The sequence below is a fragment of the Microtus pennsylvanicus genome, chromosome 2 (genome assembly GCF_037038515.1).
Source record: "Microtus pennsylvanicus isolate mMicPen1 chromosome 2, mMicPen1.hap1, whole genome shotgun sequence".
Taxonomy (NCBI): Eukaryota; Metazoa; Chordata; class Mammalia; order Rodentia; family Cricetidae; genus Microtus; species Microtus pennsylvanicus.
In genome coordinates this window covers 100,412,636-100,436,839 of record NC_134580.1, presented here as the reverse complement: position 1 = coordinate 100,436,839, position 24,204 = coordinate 100,412,636, and the positions used below count along the sequence as shown (strand labels likewise).

The following is a 24,204-nucleotide window of genomic DNA, read 5'->3' as shown; positions in this document are numbered from 1 at the left end:
AGACGCTTCAGTGACACAGTGCTCTGTCCAGATTTGGTTCAATGTAGTGATCCTCCTGTCTCAGTGTCTCAGGTACTAGGATCAAAGGTGTACAGAGTTCCAGCATTTGAATCAACTTCTAAAACAAATCATGTTATTCTTTGTTCTCTTCTTGACGTACATAATTTTGTTTTGTTTTGTTTTGAAACAAGATCTCATGCAGCGCTCAAACCCACTATGTAATCTAGGATGGCCTTCGGCTCCTGATCCTCCCTCTCCTACCACCCAGGACCTGGGCCGGCAGGTGCACCACACCTGGCTATTCATTTGTTTATTTAAAGCTGCATCTTACGTGCTGCTCAAGTGACCCGCTTGCCTCAGCCCCCCGAGTGCTAGGACTGCGGTCTCATGTCACCGTGCTCTCTGTGTGTGTGCACTTTTCTGTTCCTGTGCTCTCCATACGTGTGCAGGTGCACACGTGTGCCCGTGCTCTCCATGCGTGTGCAGGTGCACACGTGTGCCCGTGCTCTCCATGCGTGTGCAGGTGCACACGTGTGCCCGTGCTCTCCATGCGTGTGCAGGTGCACACGTGTGCCCGTGCTCTCCATGCGTGTGCAGGTGCACACGTGTGCCCGTGCTCTCCATGCGTGTGCAGGTGCACACGTGTGCCCGTGCATGTGGAGATCAAAGGCCACCCGTGGGTGTTGGTCCTTAGGGGCCGTCTCGTGCTCTCTTCTGTAATGAATTTTACGTTCAGAGAGATAGCGTTAAGCTGTGTTCAGTTCTAGGGATCAAAGTCAGAGGCCCACATGTGCTGGCAAAGGTTCTACCAGAGTCCTCTGGAGGGCTTTCTGTCGTTTTGCTTATTTGTTTTAGGGTCAATAAGCTTTCGAGTCTGATTAACTTTTCCTCTTTCTCAGTCTTTGCCGCCCTTTGATCCTAGCAGATTGTTCGGCTGGCAGTCTGCCAACACACTGGCAATAGGAGGTAAGACGTGGGACTTCTTACTCTGGGAGCACATAGCCCTCATATGGGTTGGTCTGGAACTTGCTGTATAGTCCAGACTGACCTTAGATATCTGATCCTCCTGCCTCTACCTCCCTAATGCTGGGTTTCTTGTGTTTGCCACCACATCTGACGGAGTGGTTCTGGGGATCAAATCCAGTCCTCATGCGTGTGAGGCAAGCTCTCTACCAACCAAGCTGCAGCCTCAGCTCAGAGAGCAAGGTGCTTGCCACTCTCCCTTCACCATGTGCCAGGCTCACACACACTGCTGTCCGGGGTAGGACGCAAGAATCTTTGAGTTCTGTGCCATTTTAGGAACTCAGCTTCTGTTTCTCTTGTGTTTGGGGTTAATGTTTAATATCATGTATCATGCCTCTGTCTCCATGCTTGTGATGTTAAATTCATACTATCTGTCGTAAGGGTTGATACAGTTTGCTTTCTCCCCAGATACAGCCAGCCATCTCCCACATTTTTCCAGCCCTGACCTGGTGAGTAAATACGCCGTAGTGGAGCGTCTAAATTATGCGTATTATTTACATCATGGACGCCCATCGTTTGCCTTTGGCACTTTCCTGGTCCAGGAGTTGATCAAGAGTAAGACTCCCAAACAACTGTAAGTGTTGAGAGCTTCATTTCCGCTGTAGAAAAGCATATGTGTGTTTATTGTGCATTTTAAAGAGTAATGAGACTAATCATTACCTGCACTGTGATTGTTTGCCTTAGTTTTGTTTTAAATGTTTGTATTCTTGGAAAATTTCATAGAATGCATTTTGACCTTATTCACCCCCTTATATCCCAGGTGTCCCCACCTCCCTACTTACCCAACTTCATACTCTGTGTGTTCCCCTGTCCCCTCTGTCCCCTTGAGCCCACTTTGTGTGAACTGAGCACAGCTGAGCCTGAGGCCTGCTTTGCAGATGGTCAGTGCACCAGGTGTCACCCCGCTAAGGAAGATGGGATCTCCCTCCCCTCCCCCAGCACAATCACATGCTAGCAGCTCCTCAGCTATCATGGGACTCTGTGCCCACCTCCCCTGCTCCGAGCTGGGATTCTGTCTGGCTTGAGCTTATGTGGTCTTGGCACGCTGTCACAGTCTGTGAGTTCACGTGTCCTCCCGCCCCGCTCTGTCTGGAGAGCCACGGTTTTCTTGACATCATCCACCACCTCTGGCTCCTATAATCTTTTGGTCCCCTTTCCACATAGATCCCTGAACCTTGAGGACAGGGGACTGAGCACTCTGGCGTCCCTTATCCTGTGCAAATGAATCAGCTGGGAGTCTGTGGTCATCACCACCAACTGCAAAGAGAAGTTTCTCTGACGAGGGCTGAGCTCAAGTTCAGGTTTAGACTCTGTCAGACTCCAAGCAGTCCCAGGTCACCGAGGTGACTGTGTTTTTCCATTGTGCCTTTCTTTTGCATTTTGAGTTTTTGGCTTTATTGTACATAATATTTGCTAATGGAAAAAGTAAAACAATAACTCTGAAAAGAGACCTGTTTTAAAGTCACATGACAGCTGCTCAGGCACCAGCAGCTGCAGCAGAGGGATTCTATACAAGGTGCATTTTGTATGCATGAGCTGTCTTCTGTGTTCTTCTTCATACAGAATTGGGGGAACTGTCTGATGTAATTGACAGCAAGATTTTTTTTTTTATGATTAACACAGGGATGCATTTTAAGCTTTGTTTTAGTAGTAGGTTTTCCTGGTGATGTAGTTCAGTAGTTCAGGAAGGAGGGAGTGAAAGACAGGAGGCCGGACTCCAACTCTTCATATTAAAGGGTCGGCAATGTCTTGTACATCTTGCTAGAAAACTTTCTGCGTATATAAAATGTACATCTGAGACCTCTAAAATGTGCCTTGGAGCTTGACTTGGTGGTTAAGAGCACTGGCCACTCTTCCAGGGGACCTGTGACTCCAGTTCCAGAGGATCTGATGCCCTTTTTTTTCTCTCCATGGACACTGAGCACACGTGATGCACAGACACTCGTACATATAAAGTAGAAATAAATCTCAAAAGACAGGCAGTGTTGATGTTCTCGGCACCTCGTGCTCATACCCGTAGCATGCTCAGAGCACAGGTCCAGCGCTTTTGAAAGTTCTTGGTGGCTGCTGGGTGAAGGTAGAAGCCACAGTGCTCAAGAGTTTGAATAGGGGCTCCAAGAGAATCTGCGGTCAGCAATACAGCTCCACAGGTGAGGAGCCCGACAAGCTGAGCCCTAGGACCTGTATGGCAGAGGAAGAGGGCCAGCCTGGTCTACAGAGTGAGTTTCAGGACAGCCAGGGCTGTTACTGAGAGAAACCCTGTCTCAAAAAACAAAAAACAAACAAAAAATTCTAAGTTATGTGTCTGTAGTAGGGAGGGGTTATACACGTGCAGGTGGGAATCCGGGAGAGGATACCAGGTCCCCTGCAGCTGGCGTGACAGGTGGCTGTGAGCTGCCTGGCATGGGTGTGGGAGCCTGACTTGGGTCATCGACAATAATGTAAGCGCTTGTAACTACTGGGCCATCTCTCTAGCCTAGCAGACAATGTCTGTGAGCTGGTTCCCTGCGCCATGTGAGTCTGGGGAACCAAACCCAAGCTGTCAGGCAGGGTACCAAGTATCTTTACCCACTGAGCCGTCTTCCTGGCCCCCCTCATCTGACTGTTCTGTGTGGGTTCTAAGGTGTGAACTCAGGTCCTCACACTTTTGTACAGCAGGATCTTAAACCACTGAGCTAGGGCTCCAGCCAGTGTGAAAATGATGTTTCTGACTGATGTAATGTTGATCTTTGTTTTTCAGGATCCAGCAAGTGGGCAAGGAGGCCTACACCTTAGGGCTCACTTCCTCCCACAGCCCTTCGGTAGCGGCTGCCTGTGTGTGCTTCTTAGAGTTGCTTGGTCTTAGCAGCCTCAAGCTCAGAGTTGACATGAAAATGGTGAATGTGATTCTGGGCTACAAGTGCAGAAATGAAGACGTTCACCCCAGTTCTGTCAGAGAGTCTCTAGGTACAGCGCCTTTGTTCCGTTTTGCCCAAAGGACACGCGGGGAAGGGTGGAGACAGTACTTACCCCCTTTCTTACTCAGTTCGTATTATTTATTTCACTTTCTTAGATGTCATTTTAACGGGATTTAAATGACCCCGAGCCTCATTACTTGAACAGAAATGCCCAGGTCCTGACTTTTTCTATTGAACGCATGCCCGGACCCTTGATGACTTTGATCTCATTGAGCCTTTTCTTTGGTTTTTGGCTTTTTGGAGATGGGGCCCCACTGTGCTCTCTCTTGCTCAGGCTGACCCTGAGCTCCTGAACCCGAACAGGGCTGTGCCGCTGGGCCCACTTGGGTCTTTCTCGCCTGTGTTTTTCACAGCTGAGAAGCTGACCAAGCTTGCTGACGGTGACAAGGCCACCACCGGAGAGCTGCTCGTTCTCTTGGAAGAAGGCGTGTGGAACAGCGCTGAGCAGCAGGGTCTCAGCAGGTTTGTGAGCTGCAGCCTCGGGCTGTTCTAGTCAACCTGGCCGTGGCAGCCTGTGTTCGGCTGATCTTCCAGTGTCATGTCTTTCCTCAAAATCCCGGTCTTCCTCAGCCGGCATAAAGCAGACAAAGAGTTGCATCTTCCCTGTGGATGCCCTCTGTGTGGATGAAAAGGAAGTCTGCTCCTCCTCGTAGGCAAGAGAGGTGGTGGGTGGTTAAGGTTGTTGTGGTGTTTTGTCTGCATGTATATCTGTGTACCACATAAGTTCAGTGTCCTCAGAGGCTAGAAAAGGGCATCAGCCCCTTGGAACTGAAGTTACACAAGGTTGTGAGCCGTCCTGTGGGTGCTAGAGCTGCACAAGGGTCCTCTGTCAGAACAGCCATTGTTTGAACTCCTGAGCCACCTCTCCAGCCCAAGAGAGGGGTGTTTGTTTTGTTTTCAAGACAGGCTCTCTGTCTTGTGTCTGTGTAGCCTTGGCTGTCCTAGAACTCACTCTGTAGACCAGGCTGGCTTAGAACTCAGAGACCTACCTACCTCTGCCCCCTGAGTGCTGGGATTAAAGGTGTACACCATCACACCCATCTAGTTTTTTTGTTTTGTTTTGTTTTTAGGAATTCTAATAAATATTTGGTATGTGTTGAGAAGCATATATTTTAATTATTTTTATTTTTACCACAACAGAGATCAAACCCACAGCCTCATGCATGTTAAGCATTTGTTCTGTACTGGGTGGTAATGCCTACTCCTGTTGAAAGGGTTTCTGTTTGTTTTGCTTTTTTCCCTTTTTAAAAAGAAAGTGCTCTGGTTAATTTTTACCAATTTCCAAGTTTCAAACTAGATCTATATTATAAGTGTGTTCATATGTGTGTGTGTGTATGTGTGTGTGTTTGTGCATATGTGTGCAGGTGCCCATGGAAGCCAAAGGTATTGAAATGAGAATTGCAGGCGGCTGGGAGCCACCTAACATGGGTGCTGGGAACCAAACCTGGGTTCCCTGTAGGAGCAGTAAGCTCCCCTCACCACTTAGCCATCTTATTTATTTATTTATTTCATGGTTTTTGTTTTGTTTTGTTTTTTAGATAGGGTCTCATTATGGAACCCTGACTGGCTTGGAGCTCTCTCTATAGACCAGGCTGGCTTCTAAACTCATAGATACTCCCTGCCTCAGCCTCCTGAGTGCAGAAACGCACCGCCATGTCTGGCCTCAGAGCTATATTTTAATATTTTCCCATCTGCTGTCCATCCCCAATTCTGATTCTAGGTTGTCCAGTGAATCCAGCAGCCAGTGGGCATTAGTGTTACAGTTCTGCATGGTCCACAATATGAAGCTGAGCCTGTCCTACCTTAGAGAATGTGCCAAGGCAAATGATTGGCTGCAGTTCCTGGTTCACAGCCAACTCCATAACTACCAACCAGAAGAGGTAAACCCACTTCCAGAACAGTGTTCTTTCTGTTTTTGTCTGCTGTGAGGGCCATGTTTGTCAAGTTCATTAGAAGGGCATCAGACAAGAGGGTGCTCGTAGGTAGAGTGTGGACGAGTTTTGAGGATTCCAGGTTGAACATGGAAGTTCACTCAGATTCACTCAAAAGCAACCAACTGTGGTGTCTCAGGTCTGTCATCTCAGTACTAGGGAGACGGGGGAGGCAGGATCACAAGTTCTAGGCCACCCTGGGCCAGATAGCCGGACATTATCACATGCAAGTCAGATGACTTTGGAAGCAGCATGTGGTCACCTCTGACAGTTCAGCATCCTAAAGATCCATCCTGAGCCTTTCTGTGATGCACGCGCTCCCTCTAGCTAAAAAGGAGTATGAGTGTGTTTTAATCATCTGCCCTTTAGGTGAACTCTCTCCTCCAGTACTTCAGCCCCGTCCTTCAGAGCCACTTGAAGCTGGCTTTTGAGAAACTGTCATCAGGACCCATCTCTCAAGTGGACGGGGACCAAGACTACAGGGGCCACCAGGAACTCCAGCAAAGCAAAGAAGAGACAAGGGATTTCTTCGAAATTCTCCACCAGTGCTCGGAGGAGTCAGCCTCCTGGTGCTGGCTTCTGGCTGAGGCAGTGAGACAACGGGCTCCTGTCCTCAGTGTCCTGGCCGCTTGTCTCCAGGTGAGGGGCACGCGAAGCCTAAGTTAAGGGGCCAGAAAGCAGTAAGACAGAACAGAGCTGAGCATCGTGGTGGGGGCCTGAAGTCCCACATACTTGGATGGTTACGTTAGGAGGATGGAAAGTTTGAGGCTAGCCTGGGTCTCGAGAGAGCAGCATGAGGATTAGGGAGATGATTACTCAGGGCTTAGAGCACACACTGCACTCTTGGGGACCTGGGTTTGGGCACCGGCGCTCGTGCATACACCCCACACAGACACTCAGCACACACGTAGTTAAAATAAACTAAGTCTTTTAAAAAGTAAAATAACAACCATAAAAACAGCCAGTGGGAAGGCACTTTCCACAAACTTGACAACCTGAGTTTGATTCCTGGGCCTTACAAGGTGGAAGGAGATAAGGGTTGGAGGGTTGGCTCAGTGGTTAAGAGTGCTTTTTGCTCTTGCAGAAAACTGGAGCCACCTGTTATTCCAGCTCTGGGCACCCATGTCCCCTTCTAGCTTCTGTGGGCATCAGCACACCAGTGCTCAGATACAGAGAATCAGACAGGAGAGAGAAGAAAGAAAAAGAAAGGGAAAGAAAGGAAAGCTAGCCACAGGCGGGGATGGGGATGCACGATAGTGAGGCTCCTGCACCTGCTTCCAGCGTCACTGAGTGTCCGTGCTGCCACAGCTCAGGCTGTCCCATCCATTGAGGTTCCTCCCTGTCTCCTGACACCAGTGAAGCCAGCAGTCAGAGCTCAGACCCTGACTGGCTGTCTGTCACAAGAGCACTCTGCTGGGCAGGCATCCACCTCCCCCTCTCTGGAGAACTCGTCCCCTTGGTGGCCTTTGACCGCCGCATTCTTCAGGACAGTATGTGATGGTTCCTTGCATAGTCGTCAGTTTGTGTCACGTTTGGATGCTCTCTGAGAAACAGTGACCTCTTCTGAGAGGGAATGCCCATCTGTGGCCTTTGTGCATCTGTGTGATCCAGGCCCAGTTCTTTCCTTTTGAAACATTCTTATCCGGTGACAGGGTGCCAGTGCTGTCCCCTGCCTGTGTGTTTGGATTGTCACCTCTGTGGAGGACAGGGTTGCAGCTGAAGCAATGGGACACATCCAGGCCTCTGTAGAGGATCATCCATGGAGCCTTGAGGACCTGTCCATTATCTGGAGAACTGTGTTGACAAGGCAGAAGAGCCACACCCTCATCCGAGGCTTCCAACTTTTCATTAAGGTATTTTATGTGCTCGCTCTCTCTCTCTCTCTCTCTCTCCAGGTGTTTCTAGAACTTCAGCATTCAAGGCATAGCACCCCTTGGCTTTTTCTTACGGAATCAACAAGAAATGATAGTAGACCTACTGTGTGGTGTTTAGTGTTAGGTATCAAGCCCCAGGGCCTTTGAGAGATACCACATTTATTTAGCAGAGGACTTACATGTATTGGTGTATTAAGTTCTCACAATATAAAACTATGTATATGTAGATGTTATGAAGTGGCATTACCCTTTTTTTTTTTGGTTTTTGGTTCCTGTCCTGGAACTAGCTCTTGTAGACCAGGCTGGCTCGAACTCACAGAGATCTGCCTGCCTCTGTCTCCCGAGTGCTGGGATTAAAGGCGTGCGCCACCACCGCCCGGCGCATTACCCTTATTTTCAGACTAAAAACTAAAGTCACAGGACTGAAACCACACAGACTTAAGTGCACTAGTACGTGGGCACACTTACAGTTCCGATTACTCCTTTCTAATCCAAAATTCCTCTCTTCTGACCTGACAACCCCACTACTAGTCTGGATGGTGCCACAGAGACCGTAAGAGGGTAGGAAATAACAATTTGATTCTGAAGCTGTTATTAATAGCATTTGATGTTCTGGGTTTTCTAATTTCAACTCTTCTTCAAAGGATTCGCCCCTTCTATTGATTATGGAGATGTACGAACTGTGTATGTTCTTCAAGAATTACGAGAAAGCCAAAGTCAAGCTTGTGGAGTTTCAGAAAAGCCTTGAGACGGTAGGCTGGAATGGGAGTGCCCCGCCCTCTGGTCTGAAGTTGGTTGGCTTGGCTCTTGTGCTTGGTGGCTGGCATGGGGAGACAGCAGGCGAGCGAGTGCATCATGTGACTGACAGTCACGTGTGTCCTTGCGGGGAAGCCAGGCAGGCATGCAGTGACTTGTAGTTGCCACAGAGACATGTCGCATGATACGCTGCTGCGCTCGTGTCCTGGTGGTGTAGCCACATTTAGTGGGGCAGAGATGCATGCGGACGCCAAAAAGAGAGGGGTGGCCCATGGCTGCGTTTTCTCAATCGGGGATGGCCCTGAGGGTGACCCAGGCGAGACACCGCTTTATCTCCTGGGAGAGGCAAAGGTTTTGGTTCGGGAGCCATTGAGAAGGCTCAGCAGGTTCGCCTCGCAAGCTTGACAACCTCAGTTTCATCCCCAGAGCCAGGGTGGAAAGCAGGAGAGAGGCCTAACTCCCTGAAGTGTCCCACATGAGCCGCCTCACGCATCTCTCAGTCCAGCGTTGCCCCGAAGCTGCTGCCACGAAGTTAGTGCCCATAGCTTAGAATTATTTTTGGAGGGCATTCAAAATATTAGAGTAAAATTAAATATTAAGTAAAATAAGATATTTCGTATTTTTTTAAGATTTATTTATTTATTATGTATACAGTATTCTCAGTACTCTGCTTGCAAACCAGAAGAGGGCACAGATCTCATTACAGATGGTTGTGAGCCACCATGTGGTTGCCGGGAATTGAACTCAGGACCTTCGGAAGAGCAGGCGGTGCTCTTAACCACTGAGCCATCTCTCCAGCCCGATTTTTCGTATTTTAATAAGAAAGGAAATACCTACTCAGGTGAGGGTTTTTGAGACATTGTGTTGCTCGGTATCCTAGACTGACCTGGAATTTATAATTCTCCTCCTCTTCTCAACAGAGGTAAGAAAGGCTGTCTAAAAGAACTTAATTATATGAATTTGAAATCTCCTGTGCTCAGATATAGGCCCAAGCGAGACACTAATTTGGTAATATGAAGAATTTAGCCAGGGAACTCCATGGTTCCCAGTGTTGGCGTCTCTCGACTTCCATACACATAGCCCCGATATCAACATTCCGTGTGTGATAGGCCGAGGAGGATGCTCAGACTCTCCCTGTGTGATAGGCCGAGGAGGATGCTCAGACTCTCCATGTGTGATAGGCCGAGGAGGATGCTCAGACACTCCGTGTGTGATAGGCCGAGAAGGATGCTCAGACTCTCCCCGTGTGATAGGCCGAGGAGGATGCTCAGATTCTCCCTGTGTGATAGGCCGAGGAGGATGCTCAGACTCTCCGTGTGATAGGCTGAAGAGGATGCTCAGATTCTCCCTGTGTGATAGGCCGAGGAGGATGCTCAGACTCTCCCTGTGTGATAGGCCGAGGAGGATGCTCAGACTCTCCCTGTGTGATAGGCCGAGGAGGATGCTCAGACTCTCCCTGTGTGATAGGCCGAGGAGGATGCTCAGACTCTCCGTGTGTGATAGGCCGAGGAGGATGCTCAGACTCTCCGTGTGTGATAGGCCGAGGAGGATGCTCAGACTCTCCCTGTGTGATAGACCCACTAGAGAATACCCTTAAAAGTTTTTGGCTTTCCTGTCCCGAAATTTGAGGATTCTGCTTTTTCATTCCCGTGAACCATTGTCTTTGAGCCCTTGTTGTTTCTCGTAGCTTGACACAGCTCCTGCAAGGGGCCTTCCTGTCCTCCCTGCCGCATGGATGAAGGACCAGACGTGTTTCCTGTTGAAACTCATGCCACAGCAGTGTGAGACACAGTATGAGCTGGGGAAGCTCCTCCAGCTGCTTGTTGGAACTGAGCACCTCTTTTCCGACGGTAAGCCAGCGTTGCCCTGGAGCTGCTGCCAAGAAGTTAGCTCCCATATCTTAGAATTATTTTGGGAGGGCATTCAGAATTTTAGAATGCATCGAGAGATAGCATCACACTGATGTCCATAACTGAGGTCGTCTGTCATGGCGCCATCCACCGTGATGCAACCAGTCCTTCTAAACAGCTGTCACATGGTTGTAGATGGAAGTTTCTGTCACACCCGGTCCCACGCCGTTCAGTCCCCACAAAACACACAACGGCTTTTATTAATTATAAACTGTTTGATCTATTAGCTCAGGCTTTTTATTAACTAGCTCTTTTGACTTGAATTAACCCATTATTCTTGTCTATGTTTAGCCGTGTGGCTTGGTACTGTTCCTCAGTGCAGATTCTCATCTTACTTCCTCTGCATCTGGCTGGTGACTGTAGACTGAGCCTTTCCTCTTCCCAGAATTTTCCTAGTCTGGTAATCCCACCTATACTTCCTGCCCGGCTTCTGGCCAATCAGCATTGTATGAAACCAGTATGAATGACAAATCTTCACAGGGTTTATCCCATAGCACATGGTCCCACACGCAGACACACACACTCACACGCGTGTGTGCACACGCCTCCATATTGACACATCATTGTAACCCTCTCTGCCAGATAACTGTAATATGTCCTCATTGCTTATGGCCACAAACCCTATTTCAGAAATAATAATTAATTGTGAGCATTTTAGAGACAATTTGTGCTTTCTTTTTTTCCTCCAGACACTGGCTCTCTAAGATGGTTGCCAGTTATATCAAACTGACATTGTCTTTCTCTTTCCTGCTTGTTGGGTCTTTCAAGTTGTTGAGAGACAGTGTCCTCCGGTTGTACTGTTCTGGGATGCTCATAGATGTTCAGCTGATGAGCAGAACTCCACGGAACACTGACAGAATGTTGGGCTCGGTACCAGACATTCCAGGCTCGGGGTCTCATGGCTGAAAGGAAACAGTGTTCCTAAGAGGTAGCATTCCAGAACAGCACGGGCTAATGACTGTGTGCTGGTTAGTGTTTTGTCAAGCTGACACAAGCAACATTTACCTGGGAAGAGCTGTCTCAGTTGACCAATTGCCCATATCAGACTGGCCTTGGTCATGTCTATGAGGAATGGTCTTGGTTGTTGATTGACTGGGAGGGTCCAGCCCACTGTGGGCAGCTCTGGTCCGAGCCCAAGCCAGAAGAGCAAGCCTGTAAGCAGCACTTTGCCATGGGCTCTGCCTCAGTTCCTGCTTCCGGTCCCTGCCCTGACTTCCCTCTGTGATAGACTGCTACTGGGCAGTGTGAGCTGAAAGAAACCCTTTCCTCTCTGAGTTTCGTTTGCTCAGAATGCTGTAGCACAGCAACAGAAAGCAGACCGACCACAGCACATGTCTATAAGCACAGTTATGCTTTTTCTGAGCCTGTGGTTTACTTCTGTAATCCTTGCAACTGGAAGGCTGATGCAGGAAGACCTGAGGCCAGTGTGGGCTACATAACAAGACCATGTCTCAAAAATCAAGAAAAACATTTGTGTTTTCTATATTTCTATTGCGTTTTCTATAATATAAAGAGAGAAGGCATGACCAAGCTGGTGACCGTTGTGTGGTGTGTCGCCTGTCTCTAGAACTACCTAAATCAAACTGCCATTCTGCAGCAAACACTAGAAATAACCTCGTATCGTCCTGTGTAAATGGACATGCATGGGCTTCACATGATACTAATTGGAAGTAGGAACAAACCCAGCCGCACAAAGCATTGGTAGAGAATCCGTGCTTGTCTGTTTGTCGGTGTTGCTGTACTGGCTATCAAACCCCGGGTGTCGTGTGCTAGCCAGGCTCTCTACTCTCAAGATGTACTCACAGCTCTGAGATTCCTGATGTTACCACAGGAAACAGGAAGTGCAGCTGTGTCCGCTGTGTTAAACAAACACCAGATGGAGCAAATATTGCTCCACTCTGAATATAGTTTCAGTAGCCATGCCTGAGGACCGGCCAGTAAAGTTGTAGTTGCCCTGCAAGCCTGTGTCTCCATGATGCTGGTTTTGATTGAGCAAATGACCAAACAAATTAGATGGAAATAAGAACAAATGAGATAGAAACATACAGAGAGAGAGAGAAAGAGGGGGGGGCAGGCTAAGGTAGGAGAATTGCCATGAGACTGAGGCCAGTCTGTACTAAAGTGAGATTCTGTCTAATAAAAGCCACATGTGTATGATAGATGTTGATTTCATGTCTTAATCTAATTTCTGCCAGTTCTTAGAGCAAGTTGGGCAAGTTCAGCCAGACTTTGACTAAGGGTTTTGCAATGTACACACACTCATACATGCATACATATACACACAAATATATATATACATACACTGGAAATGCTAAATGTCATATATACATACATATGCACATATTTATATACATATTCATGATACATATGTGTTTGTGGATAGATAGATAGATAGATAGATAGATAGATAGATAGATAGATAGATAGATAGATAGATAGATAGATATAGATAGATAGATGGGACTTAGCATTTTGAGTATGTAGGTAACTGAACTTACAGCTTTCTAATCAGTCAGAATAAAAGACTTGTTTTTATAGGACATACACCTATAATCTTAGCACTTTGGAGGTAGAGTCAAAAGAATCAGGAGTTCAAGGTTTTCCTTGATAATAAGCTCAAGACCAGCTTGAGCTATGTGCTACCCTGACTCAAAAAACAATCAATCAAACAAAAACAACCCAAAAAAGAAAGTCCTGTGTCTGTTTCTCCTTTCCTCACGGGGTGTTTCCTCAGTACTGTATGACTGTGTCCTCTCTTCCACACAGGCCCAGACGTGCAGAAGCTGTGTGTGCTCAGCCAGATCTTGAAGGATACACCTGTGGCCATCAGCCCTGCGGTTATTACCAGCTACAGCCCTGAGAATTTCCAGCACGAGTGTAGATCTATTTTGGAAAAGCTGAAGGCAGATGGACAGTTTGCTGTGGCCAGGAGAGTGGCAGAATTAGCAGCGTTGCCTGTGGACAGCTTGGTCATTGAGCAGGTAGAACATTTAAGATGCTCACGCTCCTAACAGAGAACCCAAGAGATGCAGTCCATAGACGGGGCAGCCCTTTCTGCCTTACTTCAGAAGTGAGTACGCTTTGCATATACTGAAAAATATGCCTCTTTGACATAGGCATTGCCTGTAGAACAGCAGTTCTCTACCTGGAAGTCACGTGTCAGATGGCCCGCATATCAGATATCTATATTATGATTCATAATAATTGCAAAATTACAGTTAGGAAGTAGTGACAAAATTAATTTTATGGTTGGGGTCAGCAGAGCAGGAGGAACTGCATTCAAGGGTCGCAGCACTAGGAAGGTTGAGAACCACGCCCTGGAATAAGCTCAGCTGCTTTCCTTTGAACAGGGTAAATAGAACTCAGTTAGACGCACTGAGAACTGTTTTCATTCTGACTTTGTTGATAATTGTACCCAGCGCCCTCTGCAGCCCAGGCTCATCTGTAATCGTGAGATTGGCTTGTAGCCAGCATGGCCTTAGCGCATCAATGTCTGGAGGATGCTTCCTTACCCCGGCAAAGCTGAAGTCTGCTTTGTTCAATTTCACAGCTAACCCAGGAAATGGAGACCCTAAAACACACTCAGAAGTGGTCCGTCAAACACACAAGAATTGACTTCTGGAAAAAATGCCATGAAAACTTTAAGAAAAACTCCATTTCGAACAGAGCGGCCTCTTCCTTCTTCTCCAGCCAGGTCCCTGTGGTGAGTGAGCATCCCGCTGAGCCAGGCAGCCTGGAGGAGTGCCACCTGCTGCTCACGCTGGGGGGGCACTGGCTGGCCCAGGAAGAGCCTGTCCCCTTGGGAGAGCTGGAAGAGCTGGAGAAACAGGCCTGGATCTTCCGCATCACCTGGCATGCCCGTGGAGGGGGCGCGGAGGAAGCCCAGCCCGGCCCCTCTCAACAAGTGTCAGCTGGTGCTGAACTGTCCTTTGATATCTTAGCCGATGAGTTTTCCTTCTCCAAGCTTGCTGCTCTGAACACACCCAAATACTTAGACCTTAATGGTCTTCCATCCAAAGAGACGTGTGAGAACAGACTGAATTGGAAGGAGCAGGAAGCACTGAATGCTCTGATCGGACAGCTGCTGGATGGCGGCTGTGTGCACGAAGCAAGCAGGGTGTGCCGGTATTTCCACTTCTACAGTCAGGACGTGGCGCTGGTGCTGCACTCTAGAGCCTTGGCGTCCGCAGAGGCCGGCGTGGACGACCTGCACTCAGACATCCGAGCTCTCCTCCCAAGTGCTGCGCTGCCTGACGACCAAGAGAGCCCTAGCGCCCCTCTCCGGAAAGTCCATAGCAGTGAGTAAAGGGTGACACCCTGTCTGTCTTTGCCACATGGTGCGGTGCTATCTCCAGAAGGGGGCCCCCTCTTAGGATGTTTAGTTACACTAAACTAAGGAGCCGCTAACTTTCCCCCAAGTAATGCGTTAACAAGGTTATTAACTAGTCAATAAAGTAACATCTTTTTACTAGCTCAAGTAGATCAAGTGGAGGAATTCAGCTTGGCTGATAGCTAGTTTAGTTGACTAAAATTATATAAATATTATAACCCAGCTGTGGTTTACCCAGTTGTAATTTACCCACACACACACACCCTACCCGACACCTCCCAAGGTCTTATGTAGCCCAGACCAACCTTTAATTTCCTGTGTACCTGAGGATGATGTTAAACCCCATCCTCCTACCTCCCTCTCAAGTGCTTGGATTAGAGGCGTGAGCCGCCATGGCTGACTTGATATTGTTTCCCCAAGTCTGAATCTAGAGGCTTAATTTTAGAATATTTTAAATTATGAATTCCTTTTATTATTATACAGTTATTAAGGTTATCTTTTAGCTTTTAGATGAGTTTTGGTAGTTTGTGGTTTTTTCAGGAAAACTTTTTCCCCTGTGTTTTGGATCATTCGGACGGTTTTCTACCTTATTGTGTAATGTTTTTGTTTTTTCTTTTTAAAGAAAAGTGCATGGGTGTTTTTCACTGTGTGTGAAAATACAGTTATAGTCTTCACGTGGACTCTGGGAATCAAACTGGGATTCCCTAGAAGAGCAGTCAGTGTTCTTAACTGCTGAGCCATCCTTCAGCCCCCCACCCCTTTTTGACACAGGGTCTCTCTATGTAGCCGGCCTAGAACTCAGTATGTTAACCACGTTTGTCTGTGCGCCGTGTGTATTCACTGCCCTCATCAGCCAGAGGAGGGTATCCAACCCCGGAACAAGAGCTGGGGTTGGTTGTGAGCTGCCATGTGGGTACTGGGGATTGAACCTGGATTCAATATGGATTTACCTCCTCCCAACCCCCAGCTCACTCCAGCTGCCATGGCAGCCTCTACCACCACTGCCAAGAGGTAACTTAGATGCCAGGGCAAGGGAGGGTAGGCACAGGAGCATATGCCCTACCTTAAAACTGGTCCTAGCACTTGCTTGAGTGCTCGTATGTACGGACAGACACTTGCAGTCTCTCCTCCACCTCCGTGCTCAGGTCTGGACTTCTACAGGTTTGTTTGTTGTGTTTTAAGACTTAGCCCATGCTGGCCTCCAACTAGCTGTGTAGCCAAGAATGACCTTGAACTCTTGATCTCCTACCCCCAAGTACCAGGATCAGAGAGATGTCCCCAACACCCTGCTTCACTTTTAAAGTGTATGTTTTTAGATTTAAGCTGTTTTTCTGTTTGGCTGTATCACTATATGGGCAGCGGTGGCCTTGAACTCTTTACTGAGTCTCCCTGCATCCACTTCTAGAGAGCTGGGGTCACAGGCTTATGCCGCCACGCAGACTTATGTGATGCGAGTGGAGCTCAGGGCTGCAGGCATGCTAGGCTTTTCAGTTCATGATGCTTCATGTTCTAAGTATAGAAGTTTAGCATGCTTAGTGTAACAAATGACGGAGTGCAGTCATGCAGAACACGAAAAGTAAATTCAGTGCTGTCTTTTCAGAGCTTCCAGGACACCAATTTTTTGCTTGCATGTGTTCTTTTCTGCATGTCAGTGTAAGCACACACAACACATTTCCCCAAAAGTTAGACCCTATCATATTAATCTGTCAGGATGGACCAGTGGGCTCTCTAATGGGGAAAGACCATTCTACTGGATGGATGTACCATACTTCAGGGGGTTTGATTGATAGTAAAACCCTGTGTCACAAACAGGGTAGCAGCACACATCTACAATCTTAGCACTTGGGAGCTGAAGCAGGAGAATCACTCCAAAGTTAAGGCAGCCTGAGCTACAAAGTGAGTTCCGGGCCACCCCTGCTAAGAATGAGCTGCTGAGAGACGAAAAGAGGCAAAGTGTCACACGGTCTACTTTTGTTTCCTTACGAAAATGTTCTCCCAAGCAAGAAACATTTCTCCTAGTTCAGGCTAAGGCTTGGCATTTTTACAGTGCTGGGTTTCAACCTAAGGCCTTTACAAAAAAAAAAAAAAAAGGCAAGCACTCTGCTTCTGAACCACATGCCTGGCCCCAAGATTTCTTTTCTAAAACCTGGAATAAGACTGGGGAGGAGTTATTTGAAGGAGAAGGGAGGCAGAGCCCTGCTGAAGTGAGAACCAAGGGGTCGAGAGATGGTCTGGAGATAGGTAGATGTGTCTGTGCAACACAAGGGGGACTCGAGAGCAGAGGGCCTGGCGCGTCTCGGTGCTGGCCTCTAGTGCAGGCAGGAAGCTTGAAGTCTGAGGTAGTGAGATCACTGAAGAAACCATGGTTGGATTTCCTGAAAGGCGGTGATGGAAGTTTAAGTGAGGCTCTGTCAGAAGTGGCCCCAGAGCCAGGCGCATCATGGAAGCTCAATTCAGGGGCAGTGAGGGGCGGGGGTCTTTTCAAAGTGATGAAGTCATGGGGCGCTGGGAAGAGGGCAACCTAAAGCTCCCTTCAGACTTGGGTTTGCTTTCAGCTTCGAGTTTGGACAGTCAGTCATTTATGATGGCGCCCTCTACTGATGAGGTGGCGAGGAGTCTCCGCGCTCTCACCAGCAAGTGCCTCCACGGGAAGAACTACTGCCGGCAGGTCCTCTGTCTGTATGAACTTGCCAAGGTGTGTGCCAGGGGGCCCACAGAGCACTGTCTGAGAGGGAAGTGGGAAGCTGGGGTAGACTTTGGACATTGCAGTGGGAGTTCTTCAGATGATAATTGTGAAAGGGAGAGAGTATTTGCCTAGCACGAGCAGGGTCCCTAGATCCCCATAGCCACAAGAAAACAGAACTATGACTTGTAGTGCAGGCCCTTGTCAAGATGGTGACCCATCTGAGGACTAGTGGGGAGGATGCCAGGCCACTTTGAGTCTTGGCTGTAGCTCAGGCAAACAGAAAGGTGGGGCAAGATATTTAACTCCCATGGGCTCCTGGCTCTTCTCTATAAACACTGATTTGAACATGAGTTCCTTCTAGACTTCAGGGGTAAGATTTTGCTCTATAAATTAACATTGTATATGACATTTGATGTATATAAAGACAGAAGGCTTAAGCCTCTAATCCCAGCACTTGGGATACAGAGGCAGGTGGATTGCCAGGAGTTTGAGGCCAGCCTGGGCTGTTTAGAGAGACCCTGTCTCCTCCATCCCTACTCCAAAACAACCCAGAGCAGCCAGGATTTGTGTGTGGCCCTGCACTGGCTGGGAAACAGCCACAAGTGCAAGACTGTAAGGGAAGCGAAGCTGAACAGTACAGCGCTCGCCTCAGACAGGGTCTCTGCAAACTCGGGCCTCGCGCATGCTCCGGGAGCAATAAAGGCTCTTTCACGTCCACTCCTTTACACTGTATGACTGAAAAGGTGAGCGTTCGACACAAGGTGAGGGACTGGCTTGGTGAGGTGACCGGGCTCACAGGCGTGCTGCTGGCTGCTTCTGGTCTTCTGGAATTGCTAAGTTCAGGCAGCAGTGGTCTGCACATTTCTGAGTGTGTTTACTTTTTGTTTCACAATGGCTTTGCTCTGTTATCTTCCACCTAGGAGTTGGGCTGCTCCTATGCTGATGTTGCGGCCAGGGACAGTGAAGCCATGCTGCGAACAATCTTGGCTTCTCAGCGACCTGACCGATGCAGACAAGCCCAGGTCTTTATCAGCACCCAAGGCCTGGAGCCGGACACTGTGGCTGAACTGGTGGCTGAAGAGGTGACCCGAGAGCTGCTGACCTCATCGGAGGGAACAGGTGCCTTCTCTACAGACCTCCCAGCCTCTCAGACAGCACTGTTTCCCAGCATGAAAGATGTGAATGTTAGAATCATACACAACTTGTATGTTGCTCTATCAAGATTACAGATTCTTGGGGGAAAATCCTTTACATTCCTCTTCCTGCTCCGTACTGTTTTATGACCGTGGTTAGACTTGCTCTGCCTCTGAAGAATGCCCCTGACCCACAAGGCCAGATGGACAGAGCTGTCAGCATACTCACCCACTGCCGGGCCTGGACAGAGTGGGCCTCCTGGCCCCGTGCTCTGGCCTCCTGCAGCTCTCTTAGGGCAGACTCAGTGAGTCTCCTCATCTTTCTGTGCAGGAGAAAAGCAGCCTCTCAACCCAGCAGAGGAAAGCCAAACACTTGTTCAGCTAACTGCTGTGTGTCAAGACCGCACACTGGTAGGCATGAAGTTGCTGGACAGGATTCCGTCTGTCCCCCACGGGGAGCTGTCCTGCAGTAAGTCTTTATAATCCAAACTTTTGTACTGTTGTAGTGTCTTTAGATTGCTTCCAGTTTTTGCTGTTAAATTTTAAGCCTGTCAGAGGATGAGCGCTCTCTAGACAGGACACTCTGCCAGGCCCTTTACTTTCCTGGCAAGCCAAAGTCAACAGTAGTTACAAGCCCAGCTTCTCCACATCCTACTACCCAGCCACAGAGCTCCTGATCCTGGCCCACCACTGCTTCACCTTCACGTGCCACATGGAGGGCATCATCAGAGTCCTACAGGCCGCCCGGATGCTTACAGACAACCACTTGGCTCCTAAGGAGGAGTACGGGCTGGTGGTAAGTAGTCCCCTCAAGCCCACCTCACCCTGAGGCAGCTCTGAAGAGAAACAAAGACCCAGCTCACAGCTAATAGGGCCTCAGGGAATTCTGCCGTCAGAAGCCCCACATCTCCTGATCACTGGCCAGACAGTTTAGCCCCGGGTTGCTGGTTGATTTGTCTAAAGAAGTGTCCCAAAAGAGCAGAAAGCAAGACGTCCCATCATGCCCCAGGGCTACTATAGCTTCTTGCCAGGGAAGTCAACTTTTCTAGGAGAAAGAACTGCTTCTCCCCCAAACAGGGGTTTAGGCATGATGTGTAAACAAAGCATTCAAGCCCCTTATGGCTCTGCAAATGCTGACCACGTGGGTAAGTAAAATGGATCCCAGGGGGATGAGAAGCAACAAGAGGAAACACCTGCTCAGAGAGGTTTTATAGCATTTGGTAGTCAGTTAAAAAAAGACCGAGAAGGGGTGACAGTGACATCCCAAAGATACATTTCCAGTTATCCAGAGAAGCCTCAGTTGGGTGACTGGGAGGGAATGAAACATGGCAGGCAGCCTGACCATTCTCAGCATGTTGTGTTGGGCGATGGTAGTGGTCTGGCTTCAGCAGCTCAATGCTCTTTCCCGCAGGTACGCCTCCTCACCGGCATCGGAAGGTACAATGAGATGACATACATATTTGACTTGCTGCATCAAAAGCACTATTTTGAAGTTCTGATGAGGAAGAAGCTGGATCCGGTACGTGTTTAGTAATGAGCTCAGGATGTAAGTCTAACCTGCTCTTGGGAATGTATCTGTATAGGTCTATAGAATGTTCAGTGAGGTCAGGGTCTTCCCCTGGGTACACACTACCACCAGTGACTTAAGCTAGAGTTCACACTAGGTCATGATATTGATGAACACTGAAGAAAATATTTGTCTTTCATCTCAGCCTTCAGCCCCTCTCTGTTGTTTAAAGCATCTGTTCTGACGAGAACCACCCTGCAAGTGGTCTGTCGGTGCTGAGGCTGTGCGGAAGTGCCACTAGAGGGTTTGGTTTTTTGGGGGGTTTGTTTTTCTCTTCCAGACAAACTATGGTGCTGAGAGCCATTGCAGCCTAGCCGGGCAGCCGGGAAAAACAAGTCTCCTTGCAACAGGTCTCTATTCTGACAAAAGGCTCAGAAATCTAATTCAGAAGTGAAGGCAGGATGATTTTAAAAGCCAGGCAGAGTAGATGACTGCAAGGAACCGGTGTCTTCCAGACACATCAGGGCTGATACACTTAGGGACCGGAGACTGGCGGCATGCACCAGCCTAGCCCCAGTTCAAACCAGACAGAATTCCAGCACAGCAAAAGGGAAAAGGACGTAAAGTTCCACAAGAAGTTATTTGTAACTGCTACCTTCTAGGAGAGAGAAAAGCTGTTTTTATGGAGTGTCTCTGGGTACTATCAATCACACTCCAGACCCATGCTCAGAAATGTTGGTCACCACAAAAACTCCATGGTTTTCATTTGGCACTTTCTTTTTGGCCTGTTTTTGTTTTCTTGTTTTTCCGAGAAAACAAAGTTGGGTGGGTAGGGAAGATCTAGTAGTTGGAGAGAAAAGAACAGGATCAAAACACATATGAAAAGACACTAAAGAAAAGAAAAGCAATTACCAAGGTAGGAAGCAAGTGCATTAACCTGGACCAGAGACCCATTTATGACAACAGGAAAAAGCCTTGGAAACAGAGGCCTGGCTTGCTGGGTCCAGCCTCTCCAGCCCCATTTACATGCTATGACACGAGGTGTCGTTCATATAGCTTTTGTTTACAAAGCATTTGGGTTGGTGGGTTGTCTTTATTTCCTCTGTCAAAAAATACCAAGTCTTAAAAAACCTCTACTAGGCTGTTTCCAGACAATCCTGCTGCTGACAAAGGAGCAAGACCCGACACAGGTCCATTCAGGATCCCCAGATTTTAAAATTGTTCTTCTGAAGCATTTTGCATTTAAAATTATTTTAATAACTTTTTCTGATTACAAAAGTAATACATACTCCATATAAGACATTTAGAAAACAATACGGAAGTCCTCAGTGTTCACCATCTGGAGAGAGCCACTGCTAACATACCCCTTTCTTTGTACGTGTACCTTAAAATATAGTTCACATTTTAGCAAAATTTTATGCCTTGAAAATAAGATGACTGAGGTTCTCCTTTTAAAATGTCTGCTGTGGCTATTTCCCATGTCAAGGTAGTCTGGCCTCAGTTAAAGTGTTTAAAGCATGTGCTTAGCCTTGGGTTCAATTCCCTAACTGAAAAAAGCAAAACAAAACAGACTCCCTTCAGCAATTTAATGGCTACAAGGTATTCTTAGCCTTTATTTGGAGCATTCAAACTGCTTCTAATTAAAGCTGTTAAATCTGCTACACTCACCTTCACACTTGGGTCTTTAGGATAGAGTCCTAGCGAACACAATAGTAGGTCAGTGTGTGCTTCCGGGGCTGCCTTCATGGTCAGGTTAACTGGCTGTCCTCCCAAAGGATGCGTCTGTTTGCTTATCCCCTAGACAGCCTAAGATCTCACAGTCCATTGTTGTTCGTCACTTACCTTTCTTTGGGCATTTTGAGCAGTATAAAACAAAGGGACTCAGTTGATCCTCCCCTGTGGTCCCTGGTTAAGAACTTAAATATCCTTTTTTCCTGGGCAGACTGGCACCCTGAAGACAGCCTTGCTAGACTACATCAAACGCTGCCGCCCTGGAGACAGCGAAAAGCACAATATGATTGCCCTGTGCTTCAGCATGTGCCGGGAGATAGGGGAGAATCATGAGGCGGCGGCCTGTATCCAGCTGAAGCTGATTGAGTCCCAGCCCTGGGGTGAGTGAGCTGCAGCCCTGGTGGCGGGAGACAGCCGTTTACAGAAGAGTTTGAACCTTAGGACATTTCTTGCCCAAGTGAAATGTACCTATGGATACACATACTTAGGATGTTTCTCTCATCTGGCCTGCCACACTGAGTGGCCTGAGGGGTCGGTCACTCAACTTTACAGAAATCATCCTCTTTTTTTTTTGGTTTTTCGAGACATGGTTTCTCTGTAGCTTTGGAGCCTGTCCTGGAATTAGCTCTTGTAGACCAAGCTGGTCTCAAACCCACAGAGATCCGCCTGCCTCTGCCTCCCGAGTGCTGGGATTAAAGGCGTGCGCCACCACTGCCCAGCTTACAGCAAGTATCCTTTACAGAGGAAAGCCTCAAGGATGGAGCCCAACTCAAACAGCTCCTGCTTAAAGCCCTGACTCTGATGTTAGATGCGGCGGAGAGTTACGCCAAGGTAACCAAGAGTTATTCTAGCCCGGCCTCCGGATTAGTAGGAATTACTTTGGCTTGGGCTCTTCCAAGTGAAGATGGAGTGTGTAATGGGTCAAGCAGAGGTCACTATTGAGTAAAGAAGAGATGGTAATAAAATTCTCTTCTTGTGCTTCCTCCACCTGTTCCTCAGGACTCCTGTGTGCGACAAGCCCTACACTGTAACCGGCTCACTAAGCTGATAACACTGCAGATTCACTTTCTCAACACTGGTCAGAACACAATGCTAATCAACTTGGGCCAGCAGAAGCTAATGGACTGTATCATGGCTCTACCTAGGTTCTACCAGGTACAAACACTCTGTGACAGGTACTCCAGTGTAATCCTGGTGTCTTCCCCTTGCTGTCCAGAGGCTGAGTAACTGGTCTCAGCATTAGGGACAGACCCACGGCAAACTACTTATTCTGATTTAGCTGTCTAATAGTATCAAGAAGAGGCAATTTGAGATAGATGTGCATGTGTTTTGGTAGTGGTTCAGATCAGACAAGGTCTTCACAAATGTGGGCACCATTTAAGGCACACGCCCAGCATATTATCTCAAGCGCATCATTTGGGCAAAGGCTAGAGAATTTTGATGTTTGACAGTTATGGTTTGAAGAGAATTCCTTGGCTTGTCCTTTTAACAGTCTTTCAGACGGTGTCCATGGAATGAAGCCTGCAGGTTAGCAATGAGAATCAAGACTGCCCAGAGATTGGGTCTTGCCCTTTACAACAAAAGGCACAAATGGCCCAGCATCAGTGCTTTCCTGCTTCCCCCACAGTTGAGTTATGAAAATAAATTTTCACATCAGCGGTTTTACTGTCCATTGTGAGGAAGACTAAAAACAAGTTACTGGAGAGGGCTTTATGAGAGGAGAGCAACACCAGGCAACCTGATACCTTTAACACTGTGCCTTCAGTTTTCTGCAGCATGGGCTCTAACGTCCCCTCCCTTCATTTCCATCCTTTTAAGGCTTCTATTGTAGCTGAGGCCTATGACTTTGTTCCTGACTGGGCTGAAGTTCTCTACCAAAAAGTGATTCTTAAAGGAGACTTTGGTTACTTGGAAGAATTTAAGCAGCAAAAGTTACTAAGACCCAGTATATTTGAAGACATTTCCAAAAAGTAAGTACTTAAATTGACCCTAATCCCAGCACTTGCTTTAAATCCTAGTGGGTCCCAGGACAACCAGGGCTACATATGGAGATGTTGTCTTGAAAAGGAAAAAAAGGGGAAAAAAGGAAAAAGTTAATAGTGAGCCAGAAACTCCAGCAAGTCGTCTTTTGCAGTAGTACTAAATTTAATTAAGGTAGGTGCTGACATATTTGGGGTTTCTTGTTTTATTTTTTTGCCAAGAGAGGGTTTCTCTTTGTAGCCCTTGCTGTCCTGGAACTCACTCTACAGACCAGGCTGGCTTCAAACTCATAGATCCACCTGCCTCTGCTTCCCAGATTAAAGGTGTGAGCCACCAATGCCCAGCAACGTAATTGCTCTTAATTAACTAATCTAATACTAAATCTA

The 24,204-nt window shown here is 47.8% G+C and overlaps 1 protein-coding gene across 1 annotated transcript in view; it reads left to right on the top strand.

Moving 5' to 3' along the window:
- Window positions 1–24,204, top strand: part of Spg11 (SPG11 vesicle trafficking associated, spatacsin) — a 66,712-nt gene that overhangs the window by 41,890 nt on the left and 618 nt on the right. Inside the window, exons 20-39 of the mRNA XM_075961973.1 lie at window positions 900–966; window positions 1,432–1,597; window positions 3,764–3,969; window positions 4,334–4,442; window positions 5,701–5,860; window positions 6,281–6,550; window positions 7,564–7,764; window positions 8,430–8,537; window positions 10,229–10,391; window positions 13,218–13,432; window positions 14,002–14,749; window positions 17,337–17,476; window positions 18,388–18,586; window positions 18,932–19,069; window positions 19,263–19,396; window positions 20,012–20,119; window positions 22,050–22,218; window positions 22,581–22,669; window positions 22,838–22,993; window positions 23,657–23,808. Coding sequence (XP_075818088.1) covers window positions 900–966; window positions 1,432–1,597; window positions 3,764–3,969; window positions 4,334–4,442; window positions 5,701–5,860; window positions 6,281–6,550; window positions 7,564–7,764; window positions 8,430–8,537; window positions 10,229–10,391; window positions 13,218–13,432; window positions 14,002–14,749; window positions 17,337–17,476; window positions 18,388–18,586; window positions 18,932–19,069; window positions 19,263–19,396; window positions 20,012–20,119; window positions 22,050–22,218; window positions 22,581–22,669; window positions 22,838–22,993; window positions 23,657–23,808 — 3,698 coding nt within the window. The remainder of the gene's footprint in view (window positions 1–899; window positions 967–1,431; window positions 1,598–3,763; window positions 3,970–4,333; window positions 4,443–5,700; window positions 5,861–6,280; window positions 6,551–7,563; window positions 7,765–8,429; window positions 8,538–10,228; window positions 10,392–13,217; window positions 13,433–14,001; window positions 14,750–17,336; window positions 17,477–18,387; window positions 18,587–18,931; window positions 19,070–19,262; window positions 19,397–20,011; window positions 20,120–22,049; window positions 22,219–22,580; window positions 22,670–22,837; window positions 22,994–23,656; window positions 23,809–24,204) is intronic.